This window comes from Sprattus sprattus (genome assembly GCF_963457725.1).
Source record: "Sprattus sprattus genome assembly, chromosome: 13".
Classification (NCBI taxonomy): Eukaryota; Metazoa; Chordata; class Actinopteri; order Clupeiformes; family Clupeidae; genus Sprattus; species Sprattus sprattus.
This window is the reverse complement of record NC_137911.1, coordinates 8,164,191-8,189,513: the sequence shown is the minus strand read 5'-3', so window position 1 is coordinate 8,189,513 and position 25,323 is coordinate 8,164,191. Positions and strand designations below refer to the sequence as shown.

The 25,323-nt window shown below is 45.3% G+C and overlaps 1 protein-coding gene across 2 annotated transcripts in view; it reads right to left on the bottom strand.

Moving 5' to 3' along the window:
• arhgap5 (Rho GTPase activating protein 5) overlaps positions 1-23,172 on the bottom strand; it is a 38,085-nt gene extending 14,913 nt beyond the window's left edge. For both annotated transcript variants that reach the window (XR_013968875.1, XM_080850388.1), the window contains exons 1-3: positions 22,983-23,172; positions 15,670-19,544; positions 14,753-14,903 (exon numbers count right to left, since the gene is read on the bottom strand). Coding sequence is in view for 1 of the 2 variants with exons in the window: in XM_080850388.1 (XP_080706514.1) it covers positions 14,753-14,903; positions 15,670-19,374 (3,856 nt within the window). In the remaining variant the exon portion in view is untranslated. The remainder of the gene's footprint in view (positions 1-14,752; positions 14,904-15,669; positions 19,545-22,982) is intronic.
• Between the last annotated feature and the right edge of the window lie 2,151 nt (positions 23,173-25,323).

The window sequence follows — 25,323 nt, the reverse complement described above, 5'->3', positions numbered from 1 at the left end:
GAGCTGCCTTATCTGCAGCCTGCAGTGAAGGACTGTGCTTCCACACACACACACACACACACACACAAGCTCAAAGATGTGACAGTCATTGACATAAAGAACATCCGCCTCACACGCTCCCTGAAAACAGGCCCACACTATTTACAGATTTGAGAGGGAGAGACGGAGAGAGAAAGAGAGATGGAAAATAAAGTGGGAAGAAAAGGGGGAAAGGATGAAGGAGAGAGAATAAGTGAGATGTATGGAGAGAGAAAGAGGCACAGAAAAGCAAAATGATTTTAGGGCAGAAAAACTTCGAGATAAAACAGCCAGTCAAGAGCATGGGAGCTTCTTCGCAAAACCCCAGCTTTGGTTGGGGGGAGGGGGCGGTTGGGCTGGATAGACGATAAACAAGCGATGATGAGATGGCCATCGTGACGCAGCACAAAGGACAACACAAAAGCAAATAATAACCCAACGGAGCGCTTCAATTCTGATTAACCACTAGACAAAACAACCTTGATGGGTGTTGCTGTCTTAAAAGGGAAAGCATTCCCATTGCGTCATGTCAGAGTCTCAGCACAGTCTCTCCCAGCTCAGTGCCTGTGGTGTGGGCTGGGAAGCTGGATTAAATCTGTGGGTGGGGCTGTGTGTTGCTGGGCTATGGCCTGGGCTATTAGCTTTGTTCATGGTGGGCTGTGGGTTGGGGTAGCTATGAGCATGTGAAGCTGGCATGTCTGCTCGTTCTGCAGAGGACTAAGAATGCACACGCAGCTGTTTTCTGTGACCGTATGTCTACCAGGTAGGTAGGTAGGTAGGTAGGTAGGTAGGTAGGTAGCTGGCTGGCTGGCTGGCTGTTTTTGGCTGTTAGCATAGCTATGTGTCACACCGCTGGCTGCTCTTGGTATTTTGTAAACATCAGCCTGATTGTGAGTCCGACAGTAATACAATGGTAACAGATTACTAAATACCCATTGCAATAAGTAATGTAACTATTCAAATTACTTGAAAGTAATGTTACCATCATTATATTTGATTACCAGTTACCAGTTGTCCAAATGCCTACAAGTACATTTTCATCAATATGTCTGCTCCCTAGGTGTTGGTGCTGTTAGCACCTTGAGCTACATGAACACATGTAATGTAGGGTTAGGCTGTATGGACGTAGGATGTTAGGCTATGTCCATGTACGGCTCTCTTGTGCGTGTGTCATTCTTCTCACAGGCTGTCCCTGCGTGTCGGGGCTGTTGGGGCCGCTGGAGCGTCAGTAACGAGCGCGGCCAGCCCAGCCGAGCGAGCCGATCCCTCCACACTGTGCGACGCCGCGCCACACCACACCACGCTACAGTACTCCACGCTCAGGTCGGTGCGGCCCAGGGCTGGGCAGCGAGCGGAGAGCAGCGGGAGCTGCGGACATCTGCCCATTCGAGGGCCAGGGACGGCCTCATCATGCGCTCCAGCTCATCTCTTATTCACCAGCAGCAGATGGGGTGCCGTTTAAAAATAGATCCCCCTTTGGTTTTTCTCTCTCTCTCTCTCTCTCTCCCTCACTCATTCTGCCTTCTCTCTTCAGACCGGTGCTGCTGCATTATGTAGGGTGCACGGAGGTCTGGTGAAGAGCGGTGACTGATTTTTCAGTGTGAGGAAGAACATTAATGATAGACTTTATGTGTGTGTGTGTGTGTGTGTGTGTGTGTGTGTGTGTGTGTGTGCGTGTGTGTGTGCGTGTGTGTGTGCGTATGTGTGTGTGTGAGTGAGTGCCAAATGCCACACATTTGCACACACACACGCCAACATCCACTCACACACTGGACTGTACTGTCCAATATACTGTGGATTCAGATGGGACTTTCCAGTATTTCAACAAGCTATTGGATTCAGCCCACACTTGTGGGGAGCTGGAGGACAAATTTGGAGCCTCTAACGTAAAAACTAAAAAAACTCAATGGCACATATATGTGGTGTTAACGTCAGCATGAAACATTAGGTGGCAACATCTGTGATGAGGTCACTCACAAAAAACAACAGAGAACATGACAACAGCATCTGGGCTAGTGTTAATAAATAAATAAATAAATAAATAAATAAATAAATACATAAAGTACCTGACCAACACCATCTCTGCTCCAGCAGCGTCTACGTTGGTGTATGAGTGTGTGTGAGTCTCACTGTATGTTTCCACTCGTTAATCAGACGTTAATCATCCTGCTCTCAATAGGAATGAATGGAGACGATATCCCGCCTGTTAAACAAGAAAACGTCTCCACCACCCTTTCAAAGTTGGCGATTTTTTTACTTTATGCAAATGCGAACCACGCGGTAACCAATCAGTTCAGCGTGTGTGAGAATTGGAAGCCGACGTTGTGCAGAAGGGCGGGAGTAATCAAAAAAATCAAAACAAGATGGCGGAGTCTCTGGAGGAAACTAGGAAATATTTTATGTGAATAAAGGTGAATACAGGTGTTTACACAACTTTTATATGTCTACATCGACTCGGTTTGTTGTTTATATACTACACGAAAACTGTCCAGGCAAACAGAATATTGTAGGTCTTAACTGAAGCTCTCGACCATTATTGTTAGCTTGCTGCTAACACTTTAAGAGAACATCCATTGAGAAGACATAGTAGCTAACTAGCTGCTAATACGGTAAAAAATAACCAAGTAGCCTCTGATATTGTGGGGATCGTGATTTAACTGGCTGATATAAATTAATCAGATAAAATAAATGAATAAATGAACCAGAGCATGAGTGACAGCCGCAACATCTATCATTATTTGCAAATTCACAAGCAAATCTGCTATATTAGCGCTGCACTGCAACTGAACTTGCTACTTGACAGCCAGACTTCATTTTCTTAAAAACAACCCGGCGGAATACCGCCTGACGATAAAAACGAATATGGAAACATATAGTCAGGCTGATGTAATGGGATGAGCACCGGGCCCTACAGTGACGTCTGTTTTCACTAAGGCTAGGCATGGTGCCTGATCTGATGCAACCAGCAGAGATGCAACCCCCTCCCCCCCCCAACCCCAACCCTACGCCCCACCCTCCACACACACACACACACACACACACACACACACACACACACACACACACACACACACACACACACACACACACACACACACACACACACAAAGGAAGGGCTCCGAGGGCAGCACCAGGCAGTCAGTGCCACCAGGGAGAAGGCGAGTTTTTCAGGCCTGTCCACGGAGCCTTGAGCGGGGCCTGATGCGTGTCGACACAGCCCTTGTCAGATCCAACTGGCTGTGACATCGCCCATTCTGAGAGGACAGAACACCAGCCGCCAAGGGGGACAAGACCTCACGCTGCTGGGACATTTAACTGCTAAGCACTCACTGAAGACCTTGGCAGGGTTTGTGTGTGTGTGTGTGTGCATCTTACAGTGTAAGAGTGTGTGCCACAGAGGGAAGACAGACACTGTGTGAGTGAGTGAGGGAGGGTGGGTGGAGATAAGGCAAAACGGAGTGCCGGGGACAAAAGCGAGTGGCAGTCTGAAAAGAGGATGAACAGAAACAGCTGCGTCATTGGGGCAACTTCCAGCTGACTTCCAGCAAGGTGCCTGAGTCACGTGCATGTGCGGGAAAAGGGGACAGTTACCAAGGCAGCGGGGACGGACGGAGGGAGGGAGGGGAAAGGGAAGGGGAGGTCAGCTGTGGTATTTGCCAAGCCATGAATAATTGATTGTTGTTTGTGTCGACTGACAAATCATTCACTTAGTCTGGACACAGATCCCCAGTGTCAGGGGGGAAGGAGAAAGGGAGCGAGGCAGTGAAGGAGAAAGAGGGGAAGAAGGCAAGAAAGAAAGGAAGAGGGAGGGGCAGGGAGAGATACAGAGAGGGGGGAATAAAGGAGTGGAGGGGGAAATGAGTCACACACAAACAAAAAATGTGATCAGCAGGCCAGCTGACTGACACACACACACACACACACACACACACACACACACACACACACACACACCCTGTCAGGTGCAGGAGCAGACCTCTCAGTCATGAGTGCACACACACAAGCCCGTTTCCAGATGGAGCTGAGGCAGAGATGTCTGGACCTGTTTGGGCCCGCGGCTCTCTCTCCCCGTCACCTCATAAAAACACCACCTCGCCATACCTGTCTCTAATAGCCTAACAATTTCAAAAAGCCCATGTGGCAATGCGGTTTCATTGCAGCAAAAAGGAAACAGGGGAAAGGAAAAGTAGGTCCTTATCCATCTCGTCTCCTGTATGAAGCGTATGATGAACCATCAAATTACGTGTGTTCATGCAAATACCGTACATCGCAACCATTTGTTCCTTGTCTCTGACAATATCAGATACAAAGAGGACTGAGTCACGGTCAGTGTGTTTTCATTCAGATTGGCTTTGTTTATACATTTCGCACACAAAGCCTCTGGTTGTGGCGTGTTGCAGCTGGAGGCCAGTCTGAAGGGGCTTGGACCCACAGGGTTTCCCAGAGGAGAGCTTACAGAGCAAACCCAAGAAGCCAATTCCATCTCAACGCGTCTGGAACGTCACCTCATCAGTCGCACACGCGAGCGCGCACACGCACACACAAACCTTATCCAACACACCAGAAAGCCACAGAAACACTCATCAGGCTGCAGCGATTGCCTGACAAGAGATCTGTAATTTTGTACCTTTTCAAAACACACACACACAAACAAACCTGATATACAAAACCTGCGATCAAAAAAAACAACAACAATTAGGCTTGCTTGCTAATTCTGGCAGAGAAAATGTCTCAATCCATGGCCCCACCAGTCCACTCTTTTGTTGGGCTGGATCTGCATGGAAGCAGGTGTTTTCCTGTGCCTAGTGGGAGACAGCCTCCTGGCTCAGACTACTGGCCCCTGGAATAGAACTGGATGAGACACACCAAACAGAGGGACAATGCTCGGTGTGTGATTTCAGTGTACAAAAGTGTGTGTGTGTGTGTGTGTGTGTGTGTGTGTGTGTGTGTGTGTGTGTGTGTGTGTGTGTGTGTGTGTGAGGGAGCAAGCAAAGAGAGGCCTGCATCCGTCCCTGACTCTCTGTGAGCCACACTGCTAGGCTTGACATTGAGGCTAGCACGTTGGTTGGGGGCTCAGGCATGGTAATCACTGGCCATTCAGGGTGTGTCTGTGCGTGTGTGCGTGTGCGTGTGTGTGTGTGTGCGCGTCTGTGTGTGTGAGTGCATTAAGCCGAGGGGAATGCTAAGCAGTGCGAGGCCCCCACACTCCCATCCCACGCTGGAGGCACAGAGTGAGACAGTCAGAGAGAGGAAAACTCAAAAAGCTGACTGATGCATTTCCATAAAGTCACTTTGAAAAGCTCATCGTGGCTGCCGCCTCCCTTGAGATGCTTTTGTGTGTAAATGCGTGTGTGTGTGTGTGTGCTCCCCCACCCATAGTTCACTCTCTTGCTCATCTTGTTCCTTTCGTTTCCTCTTCCACTTTCTTCTCTTTTCCACTCCCTTTTTCTCCTCACCCCTGCTGCTCTCTCTCTGTGTTCTCGTTTCTGTCTGCGGCCTATCAGTGTTGGAGGTTAATTTAGGCGCTCTAAAGAGGTGGGAGTCCTAGACGCATGCGCGTATACCGCCACATCAGTTCAAGAGCTCAGCAGAGAGCCACCAATTTGGGAGGAGATTGATGTGTGCACTTCTGAGAGAACGCCAGAGTGGTGTGTGCCTGCGAATGCAGGAGAACAATTGTATTGTGTTGCATGTGTGTGTGTGTATATGCATGCACACACGTATGTCTGTATGTGTGTAACCTCCGTGTGCGCATATTTATGTGTATGTAGCTGTGTGTGTGTGTTTGTAGGAGGTGGGGGTCTACTCTGGCAGGTAAGCTGGTGCAAACGCACTCAGCCCCATGTGCTTTCCATTACGTTCATGCTGCCGTTCTGCTCGGTTGAAGCCCATCTCGGTTACTGTGCGTTGGAAGCCCTGGCCCCCTTTCAGGAACAAAAGGCAGTTTTAATGCCGCAGGGCGCTGGGGTGCTGCTGGCGCTGGTGGAGGGGGGGGTGGGGGATGAGTGAGTGCGGGGACGGCATTTTGACTAAAATGACCTGATATTTCTTCATGCTGAACCAGGAGACACTCTGACTGGGGCTCGGGCGCAGTAGGGGAGGGGGTGGGGGGAGTCAGGTACAGATGATGGAGCAGGAATGGGAGTAAGTGAGGGAGGGGGAGAGTGAGAGAGACCGGGAGAAAGAAAGAGAAAGAAAGACCTGATTAACTACAGGTGGGAGAGGTGGCCTGCGCCTCCCTCGGGGTCATTACGCAACCTGTAAAATGAACGAGCCCTTAAAACACGCTGACAGTTTCCAGGACCAGCGCATAAAACTAACTCAGACAGCCGTCCCTGTTTACCTAGGCCAAACTGAGGGTCTGCAGCGAGTTTGGGAGTTTTGAGCGGGGGGCACTGGCGTTGATACAACACATTTTTAAGCTCCTCGTGAACCCCCACCCCCCACACCCACCCCCATTCCCAAAACCCAAGCCCAAACACAGACCGTAATGACAGAATCTGGGAAAGAAATCAGTAACCACATCTTATATTGTCATTTCTTATATAGTCAAAGGCAGGGCGCAAAATTAGCAGCAGCCAAGTGTCAATGTGTGTAGGTAATGATGGTGGTCACCCTGCCACTCTGGCCACTCTGCTGTGTAAAATATGGTTGTCCATCTTTCAAAAATACTTAAGTTGCCCGTCTCTTCCATCTGATCCTGTTAAAATGGTTTGCCATATCTACGTGCCAGGGGGAGGGGGAGGGAGGTGTCACACATAGCATAACAGTCCCACAAGAGTTTTTTGTGATTCCGCAATCGCAGAATTGCTGCATACTCTGTTTATTTACTGTATAATTTGCACATAAACTTGCAGAAAACAAGCCTTGATGTTAAATTCTACTTCTTCTGGCCTCCTGATGGTTGTACAAAGTTATGCACAGGCTGCCATACACGATGACATGGATTGACGACTGCGGTGATGTTGATATAGGACATTCACTGGACAAGGGCTCTCACAACATAGCTGGACCGATAACGATTGTCTAATTGACAGTTGAATTAACTTATTGCACATTATGTTAAGCGTATTCATTGGTACAATTGTAAACAACTTAAGGCATATTGAATTGCCTATTGTTGTGGCATTCAGCTATTCCACCGTTTGTCTTGCATGGAGACAGCACTTCGAAATAAAAGTCCCTTTCTTAGTCCATGCATATTGAAAGTTTACTGAGAAGAGGAAGCATGTACATTATGAAAGTCAAGGCTTAGAGAAGTTGCCCTGCCACTCAATTGATTTGGTGATCGTTTGTTTATAAAATAAAAACATTATTTCACTCTAATAAGAAACATCCATACTGAAAGTACAACTTGTCTAATTTCTTAAATCCAATCTACATGTGGTGAACAATTAAATGAAAAGTACCACATGAAGGTAGTATAGGCCTACTACTGACACAAATTATTTTATGTATGTTATCTTAGCAGATACATTTTTTTTTTTTTCAATTACCAGTCACTTGGGCTGGTAGGCCAAAAAGTTCACTCTATTACAAAGTAGTGCAACAAAATCTGCCAAACTATCCAAAATGCCATTCTAAACAACCACTTAGAGGGACCACGAGGTACTACTAAAGATGCTTTTGTCAACAGCATTCACATCTGAGCAGTCACATCAACCTCCACACACACACACACACACACACACACACACACACACACACACACACACACACACACACACACACACCTCTCAAACCCCTCCAGTGGCCAACTAGAGGCTTGGGGTCTGGGAAACCTTCTCTCTCAGTCCTCCCTGGTCCCGAGCACTGCTCTCAATCCCTGGATGTTAAACAGCAAGTGAACTCTGCACACTTCCCCTCCTGTCCTGTCCCATCAGGCCTCGGATCTCTCCACCAGTAATGAACCTCCCACATCAGCACGTCCACTGGAGGGGCTGGACTAATAACACTCATTAACGATTGGCTACGTGTTGAGGGCCGATAAAGCGTGCTGTGCCACCTACAGTAATAGCAGCAAACAGCAGAAAAGATACTGGAAGAAGGACAGGAGAGGGGGGGGGGAGCGAGAGAGAGAGAGAGAGAGAGAGAGAGGTGGGTGTGGGGCACAGGACACTCCTTATGCCAGATCAAAGGACCATGAAAGCTGCAGCTAAATGAGCAATCGCGTTCAATTAACAAACTCCCATGCAAACCATTTTGTCTTCACTACACCGCCATCGCCATATCGGTGGCAGCCACTACGAAGCCACCAGCTCATACAGTAACAAAATGGAGGGGGAAGAAATAGCGAGATGGAGAGAAAAAGAGAGAATGAGCATGCATATGTGACCGCATGCAGCATGTTTAGACCAGCATGAGGAAAGACGAGCTGGTGCAGGGGGACAGAGAGAGAGAGAGAGAGAGAGAAAGAGAAAAGAGAAAATAGAGTGGGGGGAAAAATACATCAGTGCATGATCGCGTCCTGAGGGTTCCACAATCCAGGGTAGAGGGTTGTGTGTTGGTAGAAAGGGGGTGGGAGAAAAAGAATGAAAGGGGTAAAAAAAAAAAAGAGCCTTGATGGAGCTTTTTCTCTGAGGGGAGCTTTACACAGGGGGGTTGTTTCAAAGGGCCAGCTAAATGGAGCCACCCGATGCTCAGACGCAGCCATGGGCAACCACAGTCATCTCCGCCAATCATCACGCAGACATGGGCAAGCACAGTCAGTCTCTTCCAATGGTGGCCCGGTCACAGGCATTCAGCTCTCCACCAATCACAGTGAAGCCTTGAGCATTTGGATAAATCTCTCACTACAAAGCCAGCCACAGGAAACTATCTCTAGCCATCACAGCCCTGCCATCGTCCCAACTCTGTCATGTCCACCAAGCATCCCTCAGTCAATACAGATTGCCAATCATTTCTAACAGCCATGTAGCCCTATGCCAGCCACCAACACCATCTCCACCGATCACAACAGAGAGCCAGCTAGTATCATGTCGTGGGGGATCAAAACCATAAAACCATAACCAACAATTATGACCTTTGTATGACCTATGTCAGGGATATCAGACACATTCATTTTTGGCAGAGACTTTAAACCAAGCCTCAGCAGACACCACTGAAAGTAGAAATGACAGACACCATTGAAACCTCTCAGTTTCAGTTCTAGTAATACACCAGAGCAGACATAAGCACAGCTTAGAGTGAAGTAGACAGTATACAAACATTTGAAGAATGATCTGGGAATTTAGGTTGCACAAGCTTAACCCTAACCCTAACTCATTTCATGAATAGATAGGGTCTGGCCACGCTCCATGGAGGATTGATCCTAGTCATTGGATCCTAATGGGCATAGACTTCAGGTTAATTGTGAAACCACTGGACCAGCCTTAAACCAATAGGCATAGACCACTATGGGTCTGCTATACTTCACCACCGATATATTAGCCTTTCCCCGAAACCCCCCAAATCCCAATGGCAGTAAATGAACAATGTCTTTGCCCTTGCCCTTGAAATTCTTCAATACCTTCAATCGGTTGGTACTGCTTCGTCTAGCTTTAGCAGTGTCATCAATGATGGAACTACATTTCAAACAAACGCTTTCCTTCAACACAACTTCACTGATCGCTACCTGAAGGCCACTCAGGATACCCATCATCAAATGATATAGCGAACAGAGTTCTCTTAGAATAATCACAGCGAAAACTGAGCTGCAAGCAGTAGGCGGACGGAGCCAGGCTACTGAAACCCAATGCTACAGTGACACAGGCCTGTGGCAAACTGTATCTCTGCATGCAAAGTGGGGGACATCGGGAAGTAAGTTCTTTTCTTAAGGAACAGAAACTACTAATGAAGTGGAGATAAAGGAGGAAGTGCAACTTGTGCTGAGGCGAAAGCAGTACCATAGAGTGCCACAAACCTTGAGAGAAAACTGGTCTGAATTACTCTGAAATGATCTGAACCAATTCTGTGAAATAAAAAATTGTTCCCACTCACTCACAGAACAAGTAAGCTACACAGTTCTTTTGGAGGTCTGCCGATCCTGGTTGAGACTAACATTTGCCAAGCCTGCAAGGTTTTTTTATTCTGTGTCACACAGCTATAGTGGGTCTGTATGGGTGATTGTTGTGTGGATCTGTGCATGTGTGTGAATGGCTGAGTGACTGTCTGTGTGTGTGTGTCTGTGTGTGTGTGTGTGTGTGTGTGTGTGTGTGTGTGTGTGTGTGTCTCTCTGAGTGGCTGTGAGTTACTGAGTGTGTGTGTGTGTCTGTGTGTGTGTTTGTATGTATGTATGTATGTATGTGAGCGACTATGTGTGTTGTTCTGTGAGCGTGTGAGAGTGTGTGTGTGTGTGTGTGTGTGTGTGTGAGCGACTATGTGTGTTGTTCTGTGAGTAAGTAAGTAAGTAAGTAAGTAAGTAAGTAAGTAAGACTTTATCTATATAGCACATTTCGTACAAGAGTTGCAATTCAGAGTGCTTTACATAAAATCAATAAGAGCAAGCAGCAGGAGCAATAAAATAATGGTCAACATCGTATCAGAACCTGATGTTCCGATAGGCTTAAAATATTAAAATCATAATAAAAGTAATAAAACCCTTCTGCCTGGTATTTAGCGAAGTCGAAACCATAGTGCTGCTCCATAGATTCCGCCCTACCCTGTTAAATATTTTCCCTAGCTATGTTTCCCCGCCCAAAGGCCACCCTTCCTTCTATACCCTTCCTTCAGAGGCCTCTTCGTCTTCTTCCACCGAACGCACTTCAGGGCTTCGGGAGAGACACTAGCTCTCTTTTACAGGCTTAAGGAAGGTGACTGCACCTAGGGGACTAGAACATTTGTTATGGAAATATCTCTGAGAATAATATGTGATATATTGAGCCACAATATGGTTTCCGACAGTGCCATGGTACCCTCAAAACTGTTTTACAGAGAAATAGTAAAAGTAATAAAAGTCATAAAACCCTTAAAACTATTTCAAAGAGAACTAGTAAAAATAGTGCAAGTTACAGAGAAATAAAAAGCGCCAGATAAAATTAATAAAATGCTTTGGTAAAAAGATAGGTTTTAAGCTGCCTTTTAAAGGTGTCTAGCGTGTTTGCTTCCCTAATATTAACGGGTAATGTGTTCCATAATTTTGGGGCGTAGTTGACAAAGGCTGCATCACCAATCTTCTTATGACTGCTTCTGGTGACCTGTAACAGACCTGTATCTGATGATCGCAGTGTTCTAGCTGGTGTGTAGTTAGTAAGAGAGTTAGCAATGTAGCTAGGTCCTTGTCCATTTAGAGCTTTGTATGTGAGGAGGAGGACCTTAAAGTCAATTCTAAAGGTAACAGGAAGCCAGTGTAAAGTAGCTAGGACAGGACTAATGTGTTCTCTCCTTTTAGTGAGTGTGAGTGTGTGTATCCCATTCAGACTGAAGTGGATCCATGACCCAGGGCTGGGCCAGTGTGTTCTGTGGGCCGCATGGGGACTGGCCACAGTCTCTCAGGCATCAGGCAGCTAGCCCCCAAAACACTGGACCCAAACAATCCATCACTGTCACAGAGCATCAAGCTGCTCAATGTTTGCAGCTCTCCCCTCCCACCCTCTCCCTCTCTCTTTCAGTCTCGTTTTCAAAATGCCCTTACACACACACACACACACACACACACACATACACATACCATCCCCCTCTCCCCATCTCTAATTTCTTAAAAAGTCTCTCTCTCTGCTCTTGTAAGGCATTACACATACAAAACACACATGTTGCTTACACTCTCTCTCTTTCGCTCACACACACACACACACACACACACACAAGCCCTGAGGATACAAGAAATCAGAAAAAGAGCTCCCTGTCACCCACACACAAAAAAAAAGCACACACATACACACGCACAAAATAAAGCACACACACACATACCAGAGGAAAAAAGCCTTCAAACACCCTTTGCCGCAGACGCGCTGCGTGTGATCACCGCATTCCGCTCTGCTGGCATTGCATTACCTCACTTCCAGACTGCATGGCCTACTACCACCGCTAACTACTTCCACACGTAACCACGGGCATTCCTACGCACAGCCACCGCACAACCACCTCCCGTGCCCAGCACCCGTACCAACCCATGCTTCTGCCGTTTGCCGTACCAACACCACCTCACGTCTGCCGACCTCCGCACAGTCTTTCTCTTCGCTCTTGTCCTGACCTACATCCTGATATAGAAGTTGACCTCTGATCTTGAGGCAAACATGGCTCAATAAGACAGACTGGACGTGACGGGATATTGATACACACACTGCCATACATGGCTGAAACGTTTTTCATTAAACAGCATGCCCTCACACGGCAGTAGTTTAACGCCAGCAGGTCACAATGACGACACTGAAGCGATTAGAGGAGGCCGAAGGGTGGGGTGTGGTGTGTGTGTGGGGGGGGGGGGGAGCAATCAGGTCTGGATTGCACGGATGGCTAAAAATGCCTTCTCTTCTTTCAACCAGGTGCCACTTGCTCAGTGTGAGGTCATTGCCACACAAGTGAGAGATCAGAGGTAGGGTAGGCTAAATAATGTGCCTGAGATCATTACACTGATCTATCACCGACAGGCAGACTGGGGCGGGGGGACGAGAATTTATGAAATGGAATTAAACATTAGGCAAATAACAATGGTGTGGACAGCATGCGTCTCCACTCCACATTGGGTAAGAGTTAACAACCAATCAGAATAACAGACATACCCCAGCTGCCTCAAGTGTGCTAAAACAAACCCTGCCTGCCCACATTAGGCTGAGTGCTCGCAAAATAATAGCCAATGAGATTTTCTCAAATGCATCAACATCAAAATCCATTTAATCAATTGACATGCCGGACCAGAAACTCCCCACCTCCTCCTCCTCCTCTTCCCCCACTACCCCCTCCTCTCAGCCCTCTGTTCTCCCTCTCCGGTTGCAGCACAATTCATTTCAGGGACAGGAAACGCATAATGAAATACTTGATTAAGTATGAGCATTTCAAGAGCATCTGGAGATTTGCCCCTCGAGCAGCCTAATGGGTTACAATTCTGGCAGGGGTGTCTGGATTATGCCTTGCAGAAAACTGCCCCTGAGCAGAGGGGTGCCAGGAGGGCAGCTGGGTGTTTCAGTTGGGACAAACCCTTAGGCACCACGTGAGAGGGCACGGTCCACCCAAACAAGCATCTGCCAAGGGAAAGCACCGAAATGGCCACTGGGTTAAAAAAGTGTGTCAGAGGAGCCATGCTGTGCCTTGAATTGAGGCTTTTCAGCAGCGCTGTGTTCCATTTTAGCCTGCAAAGCAAACCCTTCAGAAAATAAAAGCTTTCTATGGTAACTCTGATTGGTTATGCAAGTCAGAGTAATTCTTCTCTCTAAAAACACCACACACACACACACAAGAGAGAGGATAGGCCCTTGACGGCTTTTAGGGAAACACTTCAACTGAAACACATCTCATGAATACCCTGCTGGTTGGTGCTAACTGGAAAACACTCCATGTTTGAACAGTCACTCAGAGATACGAAGGATTGCAATTATCGCCACTTCATATTATACAAGACTACAAAAATAGCAATCTAAAAAACAGAGAGAGACAGAACTAACAAACATGAAAGGATTTCTGAACTTCAGATCCCCAAGGGTTTCAAGGAACAAATAATAATCTTATAAGCTACGTAAATGAGAGAATGTTTCTTTGATACAGTGCTGAGGTTTAAGTGAAAAGGTTTTTTTCCCCCTGTCTGCAAGCTGCAGTGAAACTAGAAAATGTGCTTACGACATGACCTTCTTTACAACAAGCAAAGACAATATGCTTTACTTCCACCTTCCAACTCTCAGGCTCATAGAGCACACACTAGAAAGAGCCTGAAGCCAAAGGCAGGTTTTAGCAGTGGTGTTTTTTTTTTCTTACTTCGGCTGCTCTCCATGTCTCTTCACCCTGCATGAACTAAACTGGGACTGGGATAACAAGAGCGCGAACCTCTACGTAAAGGCTGATTTCAGATAACGAAGGTTAATGTGGACATGCCAGATGCCACCCTGTCTTCCTCGATGATATCATCTTAAGGGCAAACACTGAGTCAACATTTAAATAAAAAATAAATAAACACGCAACCAGCTGCAAAAATCTGACTCATTGTTGTCACTTGCTTGAATGAACCACACAGAAAACCAGATCCAGTGGATCAACCCCTTTCCTCTGTTAAGGGTTGTTATTAGGCGCTTGCTACCATGCTGTAAAACCCCAGTAGTCAGTTGGTTAACGGAGAGAGAGTGCGCATTAATCCTCCTTTTTGTTCCAACAGCACAAAGCCAAGTAAAATCCTATTTAAGGCCTCAAGACATATGGCTTGCTTAGCTTTTCGAAAGTAAACAAAAAGGATAGAAAGAGGAGGGGGGGGGGGGGGGATGAAAGGCCTCGCTGGCATTAAAGAAACAACAGACTCTTCCAGAATGACACCCTTTGCCGCTGATTTGCATTGGGCACGCAATGATTAGACTTTGCCATTCTGCAACTCACCTAACGGCTCGCATCTATGGCTGGTTGACAGCGCTTCTGAAGGGAGGTGCTCCTGCCATCATTTAATTATAGCACAGCTTTGCCTCCATGCGCCAGGACAGCCACATCAGGCAATCGATCCACGCGAGAATAACAATCAACAACTAGCAATCCATGTGAAGTTGATGGTCAACCACCCATGCAGTAAAACACTTTGCCAGTAACAGAAAGAAAAACTAAGGGTAAAAGCTGAGAGACCTACCAGTGCGTTCAATGTAGTCCACACATTTTTCAATGAATAAGGGGATAGGCCGATCTGGCATGACCAGATTCGGCAAGGGTACACCGAAATAGTGGCTTTCCCAGTTCCTCCGTGTTGGTGGGTAAAGAGGCTTGGATTGCTTTATTTTTGTCTGTGCAGAGGGAACATAAGAGACATGGAGAGACATGGAGGTCAGTTGAAAGAGCAATTCTATTTCGGCCTCAACTGAGTTTATCTGTCTACAATAACAAAAGAATAGAGCATTTTTTTCTGTTTTCTATTCAATAAGAATTCCTCTCTGAATCTTGTCAAACTTTTCAATAAAGATGTTGCAACTAGACCTTGCAGTATTAAGTTATAAATCCTGTGGAGAGAATAACAAAGCAATAATGATTAAATTACTCACATAGTGAATGATTAAACAAAATGTTGGTAATATTAGCAACCTATGAAACTTGTCTCTACTGGAGAGAGAGAGAGAGGGGAGAGAGGGAGAGATATAAAGAGAGAGAGGAGAAAGGAAGGAACATGAAGAATGAAACACATTTCCGCAATTCCCTGGGAAGCTGCCACCAACTCCCTTCAGCATCTGGCCTGATGCAGTCAAAAGTGCACTGTGGGATACCCAAAATTCCTGAACTGAATAAATTCCCTCTTACTACTTTAACAACACAGAGACAGTGGCTTTTACCATCCCTATGCTATATGTATTGATTACTTTGGACTGCATAAAAGCAATACATTCAGTGGATAAGTGGTTATCATTGCCCTTTTATCAGTATACCAGCAAAGATCTGTTTTTAATAAAGCATTTTACACAAACATACCACACAAACACAGACAATATACTACTGTGAGAATCACTGCCATCACTCTCAATCAAACAAGACAAAACAAGATCAAATCTAATGACGCACCTTTTTTTCCTTCGATGCCTTTTGTGTCTTCTTCTTCCTCATCTTCTTGTCATCCTGCTCAGGGTCAGAAGTGATGGCCGGGTTGTCTATTCCTCCCTTCCAGGGGTCCACTGGGGAGAGTAAGGGGTCCTCCTCGCTACCCCGATTTCCCCTCCCCCCCTTCCTCTTCCTGTGAGCAGGCCCCGACTCATCATCACTGATGTCTAGTTGGACGCGCCTCTGGTAGGCTTTTGTCTTGCTGAAGAGTATCTTGGACCGATGTTTGTACTTGGAGGGCCTCCTGCCAGCCTGGGCCTTAGATAAGCGGTCAAAGCCGTTCTCTTCTTCTCCATGTAGAACGTGGAGCCCACCAAATGAATTGCGCATCTTGACAATCCGACTATGGGCGTCCTCTGGCACAGCATAGATGTCATCATTGAACCCTTTTGACTTGAGAGTATCAGCCGGTTCAGCGTAGTTGTCAGAGGCTTCAAGATCATCGCCATGTCCAGTGGGGCCTCGTATTCCTCTCCTGTGGGTGTTCCTCATGCCAGCCTCGATGGTCTTGAGCAGATTTGGGTCGAGCTTCTTGACACTGGGCTTAGGAAGGACAGGCTTGGGTCTTACAGGGGGAGGCACTTTGTGGTTGCGCTCATGGTCACCCATAGGTGTGCTGTGGATAGGGTACTCATTCCCCTCTAGGTCTATCCTGCACTTGTTGCGTTCGCTGGGAGTGGGCAAAAGCTGAACGTCATCCCCAATGGGGCTGTAAGGCGGGGGTCCTTCTGCGTCATCCTCCGAGTCAGGATAGTAGTTGTAGGCAGGTGAGTGGCTGTGGGGCGATTGGGGAAAGAAGTCTTCACTCGCACCTGTTCCGTCCCTGCTACTGTCAAACATAAATGAGCTCTCAATGCCGGTTTTCTTTTCAAGCACCTCGTTGAAAAATGGTGTGAAAACCTCTGTCTGTCGGTGGTACTGGGACAGGGAGTACAGTGCTGTGAACTTTGCTGTGATCTCAGTGGCAATATGCTCACCCTCAGTCATCAGCTCTTTGATGGCATCATTCTCAAAAAAGTCAGCCTGGCTATCTGTGATAGCCACCATTTGGACTGGGATGACATCCTGGACCTCGGCCAAAAATGCTCTAAGCATTGCCATTGAGGCCTTCCGCCTGGCAGAGTAGACGAGAATGTACCCATGGACCAGTTCATCCTTCCGAATGCCAATGGAGGAGTGGTATGAGAGAACAGTGACTTGTATTCGCCTGCGACTGTCGCCAATGATTTTGTCTAGGATTAAGGTGTTGCTCTGACCAGGTTGACCAGCACTGCAGGAATGAGAATCCAAGAAAGGCGAGAGGATGAGATCCACACTGAATGGATCTCCACACATGGCACACATGACGATCCGCAGATCGGTCTCAGACAGATCTTTGATGGAGGGCATGGTACTCACATCAAAGTTGTGCTTTAGTCCATCCAGAACACTTCTGAGAGCCTGTTTAATCTGGGACTCGTTGAATTTCCTCGGAAAGGTACCAGAGGGTATATCTATGAAGGTGCACTGTAGCTTATTGGCTAGCTGTTGGCCCTGATGCCTCAAGATGGGCATATTCTTGCAAACACTGTCTCTCTGATTTGCCAGGATTAAAATGAATGGCATTGGATGGGCAGATCGGTCTCTCCGGCTATGTGCAAGCTCTGCCCTGATTCGGCTAATGCAGTCACCAATAAAATTCAGCGACTCGATGGAGCTGAAGACACAGAAACACCCATGAGGTTTGAAGGTTGGTGCCCAGGGATGGCTCAAAAGCAATGAGTTCCCATCAACAGGCATGAGGTCTAGCTCATAGATCTTACCATCTAGAGTGTACTCATCATCTGTTGACTGCGCTCTGATTTCATTTGCCAGCTCTTGAGCGAGCCCATCCCTTCCCACGAGACACAAATTAATCTTATCAAAGTTGGCACTGTAGTAGAGGTTGGAGCGGCCGTGGTCCAGCTGAACAAGTCTGTTTGCGAGGACCTGCTCAACTTTCAGATCCACACAGCCTTGACCACAAGTCTCCTTAGTGGGGTGATAGACAAAGCCAATGTGCTTCAGCAACAATGACTCTCTATCTGGGGCAAGTTTTTGTAGGGCTCTGTATCTGGGTTCCTCGTTAAGTACAGTGTGGATCTCGCTCATTTTGTCACAGCTTGGGGTGGCATTTAAATCCAGGTCATAAAATAGCTCTGCGTGCTCAAAAAGCATTTCCTGAAACTCCTCTTTGGCCCTTTCAACTATTTCCTGCTGGTGGCGGCTGTAAACATCTCTGCGATCAGATTCACTGATATACTTGTAAGCCTCATCCTCCATGACAAAACACATGACCTCGTCCCATGGCTGCCCTGGGCTGATGAAGTGCACCCGCTCCAGGGTCCACTTGAACCTCTCCTTCATCTCGATCCGCCTCCTCTCAGAGATCAAATGCTGGACATGGTTTTGATATATCCTCTCTGCTTCTCCTGTTTTGAGGATATCAAAAGGCACCCTCCTGTCAGTTTTGTCTATGTGGTCCGTCTCATCCCAGGGGCCATGCTCCAGCACAACAAACCAGTACTGGAATTCAGGACGTGTTCTCATGAGACTCTGTGACTCTGACCAGCTCAGACCTTCAATTTCATCAAGGTTATTTAGCAGGTTATTAAGAATTTTTGGCAGGCTAGAGAGATAATCCTCTCTCCTCCTCTTGATATGTTCTTGCTTGAGCTGTTCAATGTGCTTGGAAAATGTGTTCCTGGCCTTTCTCGAGCCTTCCAAGTTGATGTATTCCTCATAGTCGGGCTGGCTTTTCAACGAGTTGCTAACTGCCTTCCAGGTAGTATGATAATCGCGAACTGTTGACACTATAAGCTTTTCAAACTTGTCTGTCACTGTGGCAACTGACTGCCTCTGGACTTTGTACGCCTCCAAATATGGGATGATTTTGGGTTTCCCCCGTGTTTTGTCCATCTGCTGAATCAGAGCGTTAAAACAGAGGTCAACGTTCACAGACGACCGAGCGGATGTCTCGACCACCAAAAGATTCTTTTTGTTTGCCGCAAACGACTGAAGGTCCCGCAGATATTGCTCTACACACTCGTCACATTTTGTTGCAGCAATAATGATGGGCTTTTTCGTCTTCGCCATGTGTGAGTAAAGACTATTGACAAATTTCATCTGGTCATCAAATTTCCTATTGCATCCCTTGCTTACATCAATGCAGAGTACAAAGCCATCCATGTTCAGCTTCCCATCAGGCATCTGCTTTTGGTCAAAGTCCTGCTCTAGGCCCAGCTGGTCTGTGCAAATATACATTAACTTCTCGGCAGACTGCAATTTCGAGGATGCAGCCCGCTTTGTGTAGGGCTGCAAGTTTGTGCTGCGGTGAGGCAAGAAAGTCTGATCGTCAATGAACTCCGTCTGTTCAATGATGTGTATTTTACACTCGAGGCAGTCGTCGCCTCGGTGAAACACTTCCCCCCAATACAGGAAGTGGTCATTGTTTACTACACGTCCCCCAAAGTCAATTGTGCTCAACACAGAAGTGTGCTCTGAATAGTAGTCGTCTGCGCTGGGGCGCACATATCGGTTACACAGGCAGGACTTGCCCACACCACAGTTGCCTTTCTCCTTCTCCGTCCCTGACAGCCCAACTACGCTCACAGCATAGGTTGGGGGGCGGGCCTCCTTGTTCTTGGCCATTATATTCCCCCTGTCATTGCCTTAACAGTCTCAGCAAAGATTTCCTGCAGGGTATAGATGCGCTTCCATTTGTTCAGCTAAGGTGCAGTTTCCATGGCTCTGAATCAAAAGGCAGATCCCTCTCCCCTGTCGTGTGGGGCAGTTGTTTCTCCCCCTCTTTTATCACCTGCCTGCAGAATAAAGACAAAAAAGTAATTGAACAGGAGAATAACGAATGATATTATTTTATAAAGCAAACTGTTTGCACAACATATTATGTGTTAGCTCATTCTCTGAGCTGGTGCAAATTAGCAACTGAGAATGTGCCAACTTGGGTCAAGAAAGCAGTTTAAGAGGGATTAGTCACAAGTCTTGTCAAGGGAGATTGTCAGCAGTTTGTGTGATTTATGATGCCTAAATCTAGAAGAGGCAATACCCTCTTTTTAAAAAAATCGAATGTGCTGTCACTTCTCCTTTAAGGAGAAACGATTAAAAGAAATTACTATTTTGATGTATCAATGCAGTTTGCATCCAATTTGTGCACAGTAAAAATGCCTTTCAACTTCAGCCTTTGAGAAGCAGTGACCTAGAAATGAATTTTGCTTAGCAATAGGCTGACAGGAAAGGAAGAAAAACACATGAACAACGGTTTGTCATTTGACAGATGCCCTTTTTTCAAGGCAATCCATCACATCTGCATCAGCCACCCAAATACCTGCTAGAAGAGGTTATGGGTGTTAAATCATCAAAATTGCCAATGACATCCTCAGTAGACGTGGATTAGTAAAGCCTATTCTTGTAAAGGGCAGTGTGTGATGTCAACCATAGGTCCATAGCTATGCAAAACTGAGACTCAACATATTCCATTAGATGTAGATCTTCATAAAGGTCAAACAATAGTACCTTTGGCAAAACACCCTGCTTGTTAAGTAAAAAGAGGTTTCGGTTCAGTGCTCTGCATCCTGTGCTGCATGTGTAATAATTTGACTGGATCTGTGAATTGTGTCTTTAAATAGACACTTCTCTTCTCTCTAAGGACAGGTTGCATCAGACACTAATGACTTTTACATTTTTAAATAGGCTACATCATCTCGCCTCGTCCTGCATCAAAAAGTGATGCAATACGGTGGTGGCCCAGGGGCTACAAGGGCACATGGTGCTTAAATAAACGAGTAGGCTATTGAAAAACGTGCTTGAAGTCAATATAATCCACAAGACCTCAACATACAATTAAACATACCATGTGCTCTAATGACCTTATCTATGATAAACAGTTCCTTTTAAAACATCTAAGAAAAGCAAAGCAATGCAGCCTGGATATCTAAGACATGCTCACAAATATTATTGTTACTGGTTTGGTTGCCCTGTCTCTGTAATTCACCTGACATGCAGGTAATTGCTAGCTCTCCAACAGTAACTTGAAACCGGTTAAATCAGCCCTCCCCCCAAGGATTACGCAATTTTACCATCAAAATGATAGATTTTGTGGTGGTGTTCTTAAAATGCGCAAAAATTCTTTAACCCCCACTTAAACTGCACATATAATAAAACATTTTTTTAAAGTACTAATGAGAGATAAAAAGTGACAGACATTGGACGGATTACATTTGAGCAGTTTTGTTTGTTAATATTTGAATAATGTTTTTGCTTTTGTGCCCCCCACACATTTTTGAGAATTTTCACATCCATACTTATAAAGTAATTTCATCCATACCAGGATATTTTTGAAATAGTGTAAATAACATGACTGGGTGTAAACCTCTGAACTGTAGGCAATTTCAAAATCACACAATCTTGTTAATAATTCAGAACGATAATCATGAATAATCCTGTACTGTTATTATTGCTTCGCTGATATTCTACTCACGCAAATAACCATTCAATAAGCCTATGCATGAATTTAGAAACGGTCTTTTATTTTGAAATGCCATCTCTGTGCAAGACAAACAGTAGAACACAATAAATGTTTAATATAATGTTCGCGAACACTATTTACAATTTCACAACTGAATACAAGACAGAACATCATAATGTGTACACGTAGTTCATTTAACTTTTAATGAGATAATGGTCATAGACGAGCTATGTCGTGAACATCAGACGAATGTCTAATACTAAACTAACTTCACCGCGGCCGTCAATCACATACCTGACACCAAACGAGTGGGTCAGTGGCAGTGTTTGAAACAGACTGAGCATAACCGAATACCACCATCAGGAGGCCAGAAGCGGAAATAAGTTGCAATTTAACATCCAGGCTTATTTCTGCAGTTTTATGCGCAAGTTATGCGGTAAATAAGTCTGTGTGCAGCGTCGCGAAAAAAATGCGGTAAATTGGTGATTTTGCGTTGAATTTGAGAATTGCGAAAAACTGGAGAGGGTCTTGAGTTAAGACTGGACAGCAAGGAGAGGAACTGCTATGTGCAAACATGAAGAGAAAAGCAACTGCCACCCTAATTGAGAGAACAAGGTAAACAATATAACAAATAAAAACCGTCACTACACAGTGTTTTGTTGTCTTTTGATCAAGCATGCAACCCCGTTGGCCTCTCACCAGTCATCGTCCCCGAACGAGGAATTCAATAGAGGTGAAAGCAGAATGCTGAAAATGAAGATGGGTTTCCTTGCTATTGCTATCTGACTTACATAGCAGCCGACGTAAATTGCACAAAACAACGTATTATTACAAGGTATATTTGGATGTATGACCTAAACCCCACGTTTGAGTTTACAGCGATGGCTGGCTTGGCTAAGACTGGCTAGAGCGAATTGCCAAAGCTCAACCTTCCCTTTAGGTTAGACTTTCCTCTTGCACACTGTTGTAGTGTTAATGTTATAACGTTATGATATTCAGTAAACGTTTGACGATGCAGCGGTCATCCAACATTGAAGTTAGCTGTTGTTCTGTAAATAGATGAACAATACATATTGGCATTCAGTTACAAAAATGTAATTTAGAAGAAACGATTCGTCCCGCAAGAAAATGCTAACATTCATCTTCTGGTGACGTTAACTGCTATTCTAATAGTCAAGACCCGAATTTAACGTAATACAGCCTGCTGTCATCTCATCAATTCACAAATCGTCGCTATAGTAATCTTAGTTGATGTGACACACTGACTGCACCTTATTTGCTAGCTCGCTAGCAAGTCATCCAGTTAGTGTTACCCACTGAACTAGATCTCCATACCAACGAAGCCTAATGTTCAGTTAACGTATGTTAGCTACCCAGTTGGCCAAGTGCAGAGTGTCGATTTCTGGCAACACTTCACTGTAGTGAAAAGAAAACCTACTCTCGTGCAATTCTCTGCTGAATTATGGTCGTTCCCGACCTTGATAAATGTTTTACGAAATCATGCATATCGCCGCGCGCCCAGCCTTGATGCAGGGGAAAGAAAGATATGTGCTTGGTTAGCTAGCTAGTAAGCTAGCCAACATTATGCCACATTGGAGTCAGCAGTCGAACAATACACTTTCAGCGGCTAGTGATACTGCATCCATTTAACTATTTCTGAAAAACAGCAAGATTCGATTCGTTCTTCTATAACATGTCAAAGAAAAATACACCAAAACACTTACACTGACAATAAAGAAAGTCAAAGCAGTTCATTCCAAATACATTCCCCTACCTAACATGGTCGCTCCCAGCTCCCGACACTACGGAAAAGAGATATCATTCCAAGTGTCTTCTTTTATTTCCACGGATTCGGCTTTAAAACATTATCCTTGGCATACTGTGACCACGAAAAACGTTAGTTCCTAAGAAATCTTTAAAAAGTGTTTTTATCTTGTTATTTAACTATATTGGCATGTAATCCGAGACTGGCTCCCTCCCCTCTCATTCCAGTCGGTAATGGCGACGAGGATGGATCCTGCTCTCACTCACTCTCCCCCCAGTAACTTTTCCATTCGGCTCAGTACGGGGGCGCGTCGCGCGTTCATGGCTGCGGCGCAATCGTTGAGGAAAACACGTTTGAACATTTGTCTTTTTTTTCTCTCTGAAGAATTAGTTGCATTGTTTGTGTGACATACGAATGCTACACTAACCTGCTACACATAATTTCTTCGCAGGTTATAAATATTTCTCTCAATAAACATTGAGTCTATCCAAACTTTAACAGTAATGTCCACCAATCAAGGTAGGCTAGACCAGTGATTCAATTGCGATATAATATCGATGTATCCCCTGTAAAAAAATAATAATAATAAATAAAATAAAAAATAGGCTTCCTGTGTTACTTTTAGCAGATAAGCTAACTTCAGCAACACTGGCCCTTTTGATATAAAACAAATAGCTTGAGTCTATTCATAGCATCTGTGACATAACAGGTCAGAGGGAATAGTTGCTTTCTGGATCATGACATGTCGAATGTCGGTTAAGTTTAAACCACATGTTATTACATGGCCTCTTGAGTGCTTTCAGTAAGTGGATCTTAAACAAATTAATTTTAACTTCCTTAGCCAATCTTTTAGTTTGTTCGCCTTGGGTGTGTTTCAGGTAGGCTAGGCCCAATTAATCACTGTCCAACACACACTATGAATGGGTCCCCTTATAAGTAAAATAATCCGCTATCTCAACAGCCTTACTACTATCAGCTATTTCACCACAATGCTGGCTAGATTTTCAGAAAGTGAAGAATGCCATGTTGCTGGGTTTCGACACAGCTCCTATTGTACTGCATGAAGAAGGTGATGGTATTATTTTTACTCACCAAAACAAAGTGAAGGAGGTGTCATTGTTGTACAATTTAATACATTTGACAGTGTGCTGCATAGTTTGGCATCTAACAGGTCAGATCCACACTGTTTTACTGTTGAATAGCATGTCTGTTTTATTTAAATGTATTCAGTTGGTTATAATTGGGATCAACTACATAAAATGAATGGATCCTATCTTACAGGACAATTGTATTGTATATGATGTGTAAATAGAAGGTATAATCACACTGTACTTCTAATCCTTTTTTTTCTGTCAGGGGGAACCATGATCCTTTACTGTCCCTGAAGTGTTCATTTACTAGAAAGGAAGACCCACTCAGGATGTGGTGAGCAATAGGACCACTAGTTATTTTCATCATCATCAGTCCTCTTCGTTCCATGGGGATCCTAGGGCCTATACTACTTCCTTCCATCAATCTCAATGCAGGTTGATCTTTTTTTTTCTCTTCCCAGGACATACAAATGGTCTTCAGTTCTGAATCTAGGGTTCTTCGCCATGTTGTAACTGGGGGGCTTCTCTTGTGTTTACTGTCAGAGTTCCAGTTGAAGGCTTGGCATGTGATGTGTCCAGTCCATCTCCATTTACGCTCCCTAATAGTGTCAAAAATGGTGTCAGTGTTTGTAAGTTTGCGTGTTTTTCATTGTTGCTGGGCTGTGGGTGTGGACTCATAGCTGTCTCTTCGCACAACTCAAATGCAGAGCAAAACCACCCACGCATAGACTAGTGGGGGAGTGTAGAAAGATAGACTCTGGAGTTTATATTTTCCCTATATTCATGTTTTCAGCCTTTGCCCTTTCGACAAGCAATTTTTCCAACTCGGTCGTCTTCAGAGCATTTGTGAAGATGTGTTGTTGGGAGAGTGACACAACAACACACAAACGATCCACAGACTTTTTAAAAAGTGAGCGTTTTCCATCTTAGAGCAACTGTCAAACAGCCAGTGGGAGTTTGAGACAAGATCCCTGTGTTCCCACTTGGCTGGTAGCCATTTGGTCAATATGAACAAGAACAAGGACTTGGAATTTGAGCCTGCTAAGAACTTTGAGTGCTGCGGGCCTGAACAAGACACTGCACAAGTATGACACAATGTACTTCCTCATGGAGCAAAGGTCGGCTAGTTTTAAGATGACCTGTGTTGTTGTTGTGTCACTTCTGATGCAGTTTACATGTTACAGAACAGTGCCAGAGGACATGGGTGATGCTTTCTTTCTTACCAGACTTTCAAATCTGGTTCTCCTGTTCCTTGGTGC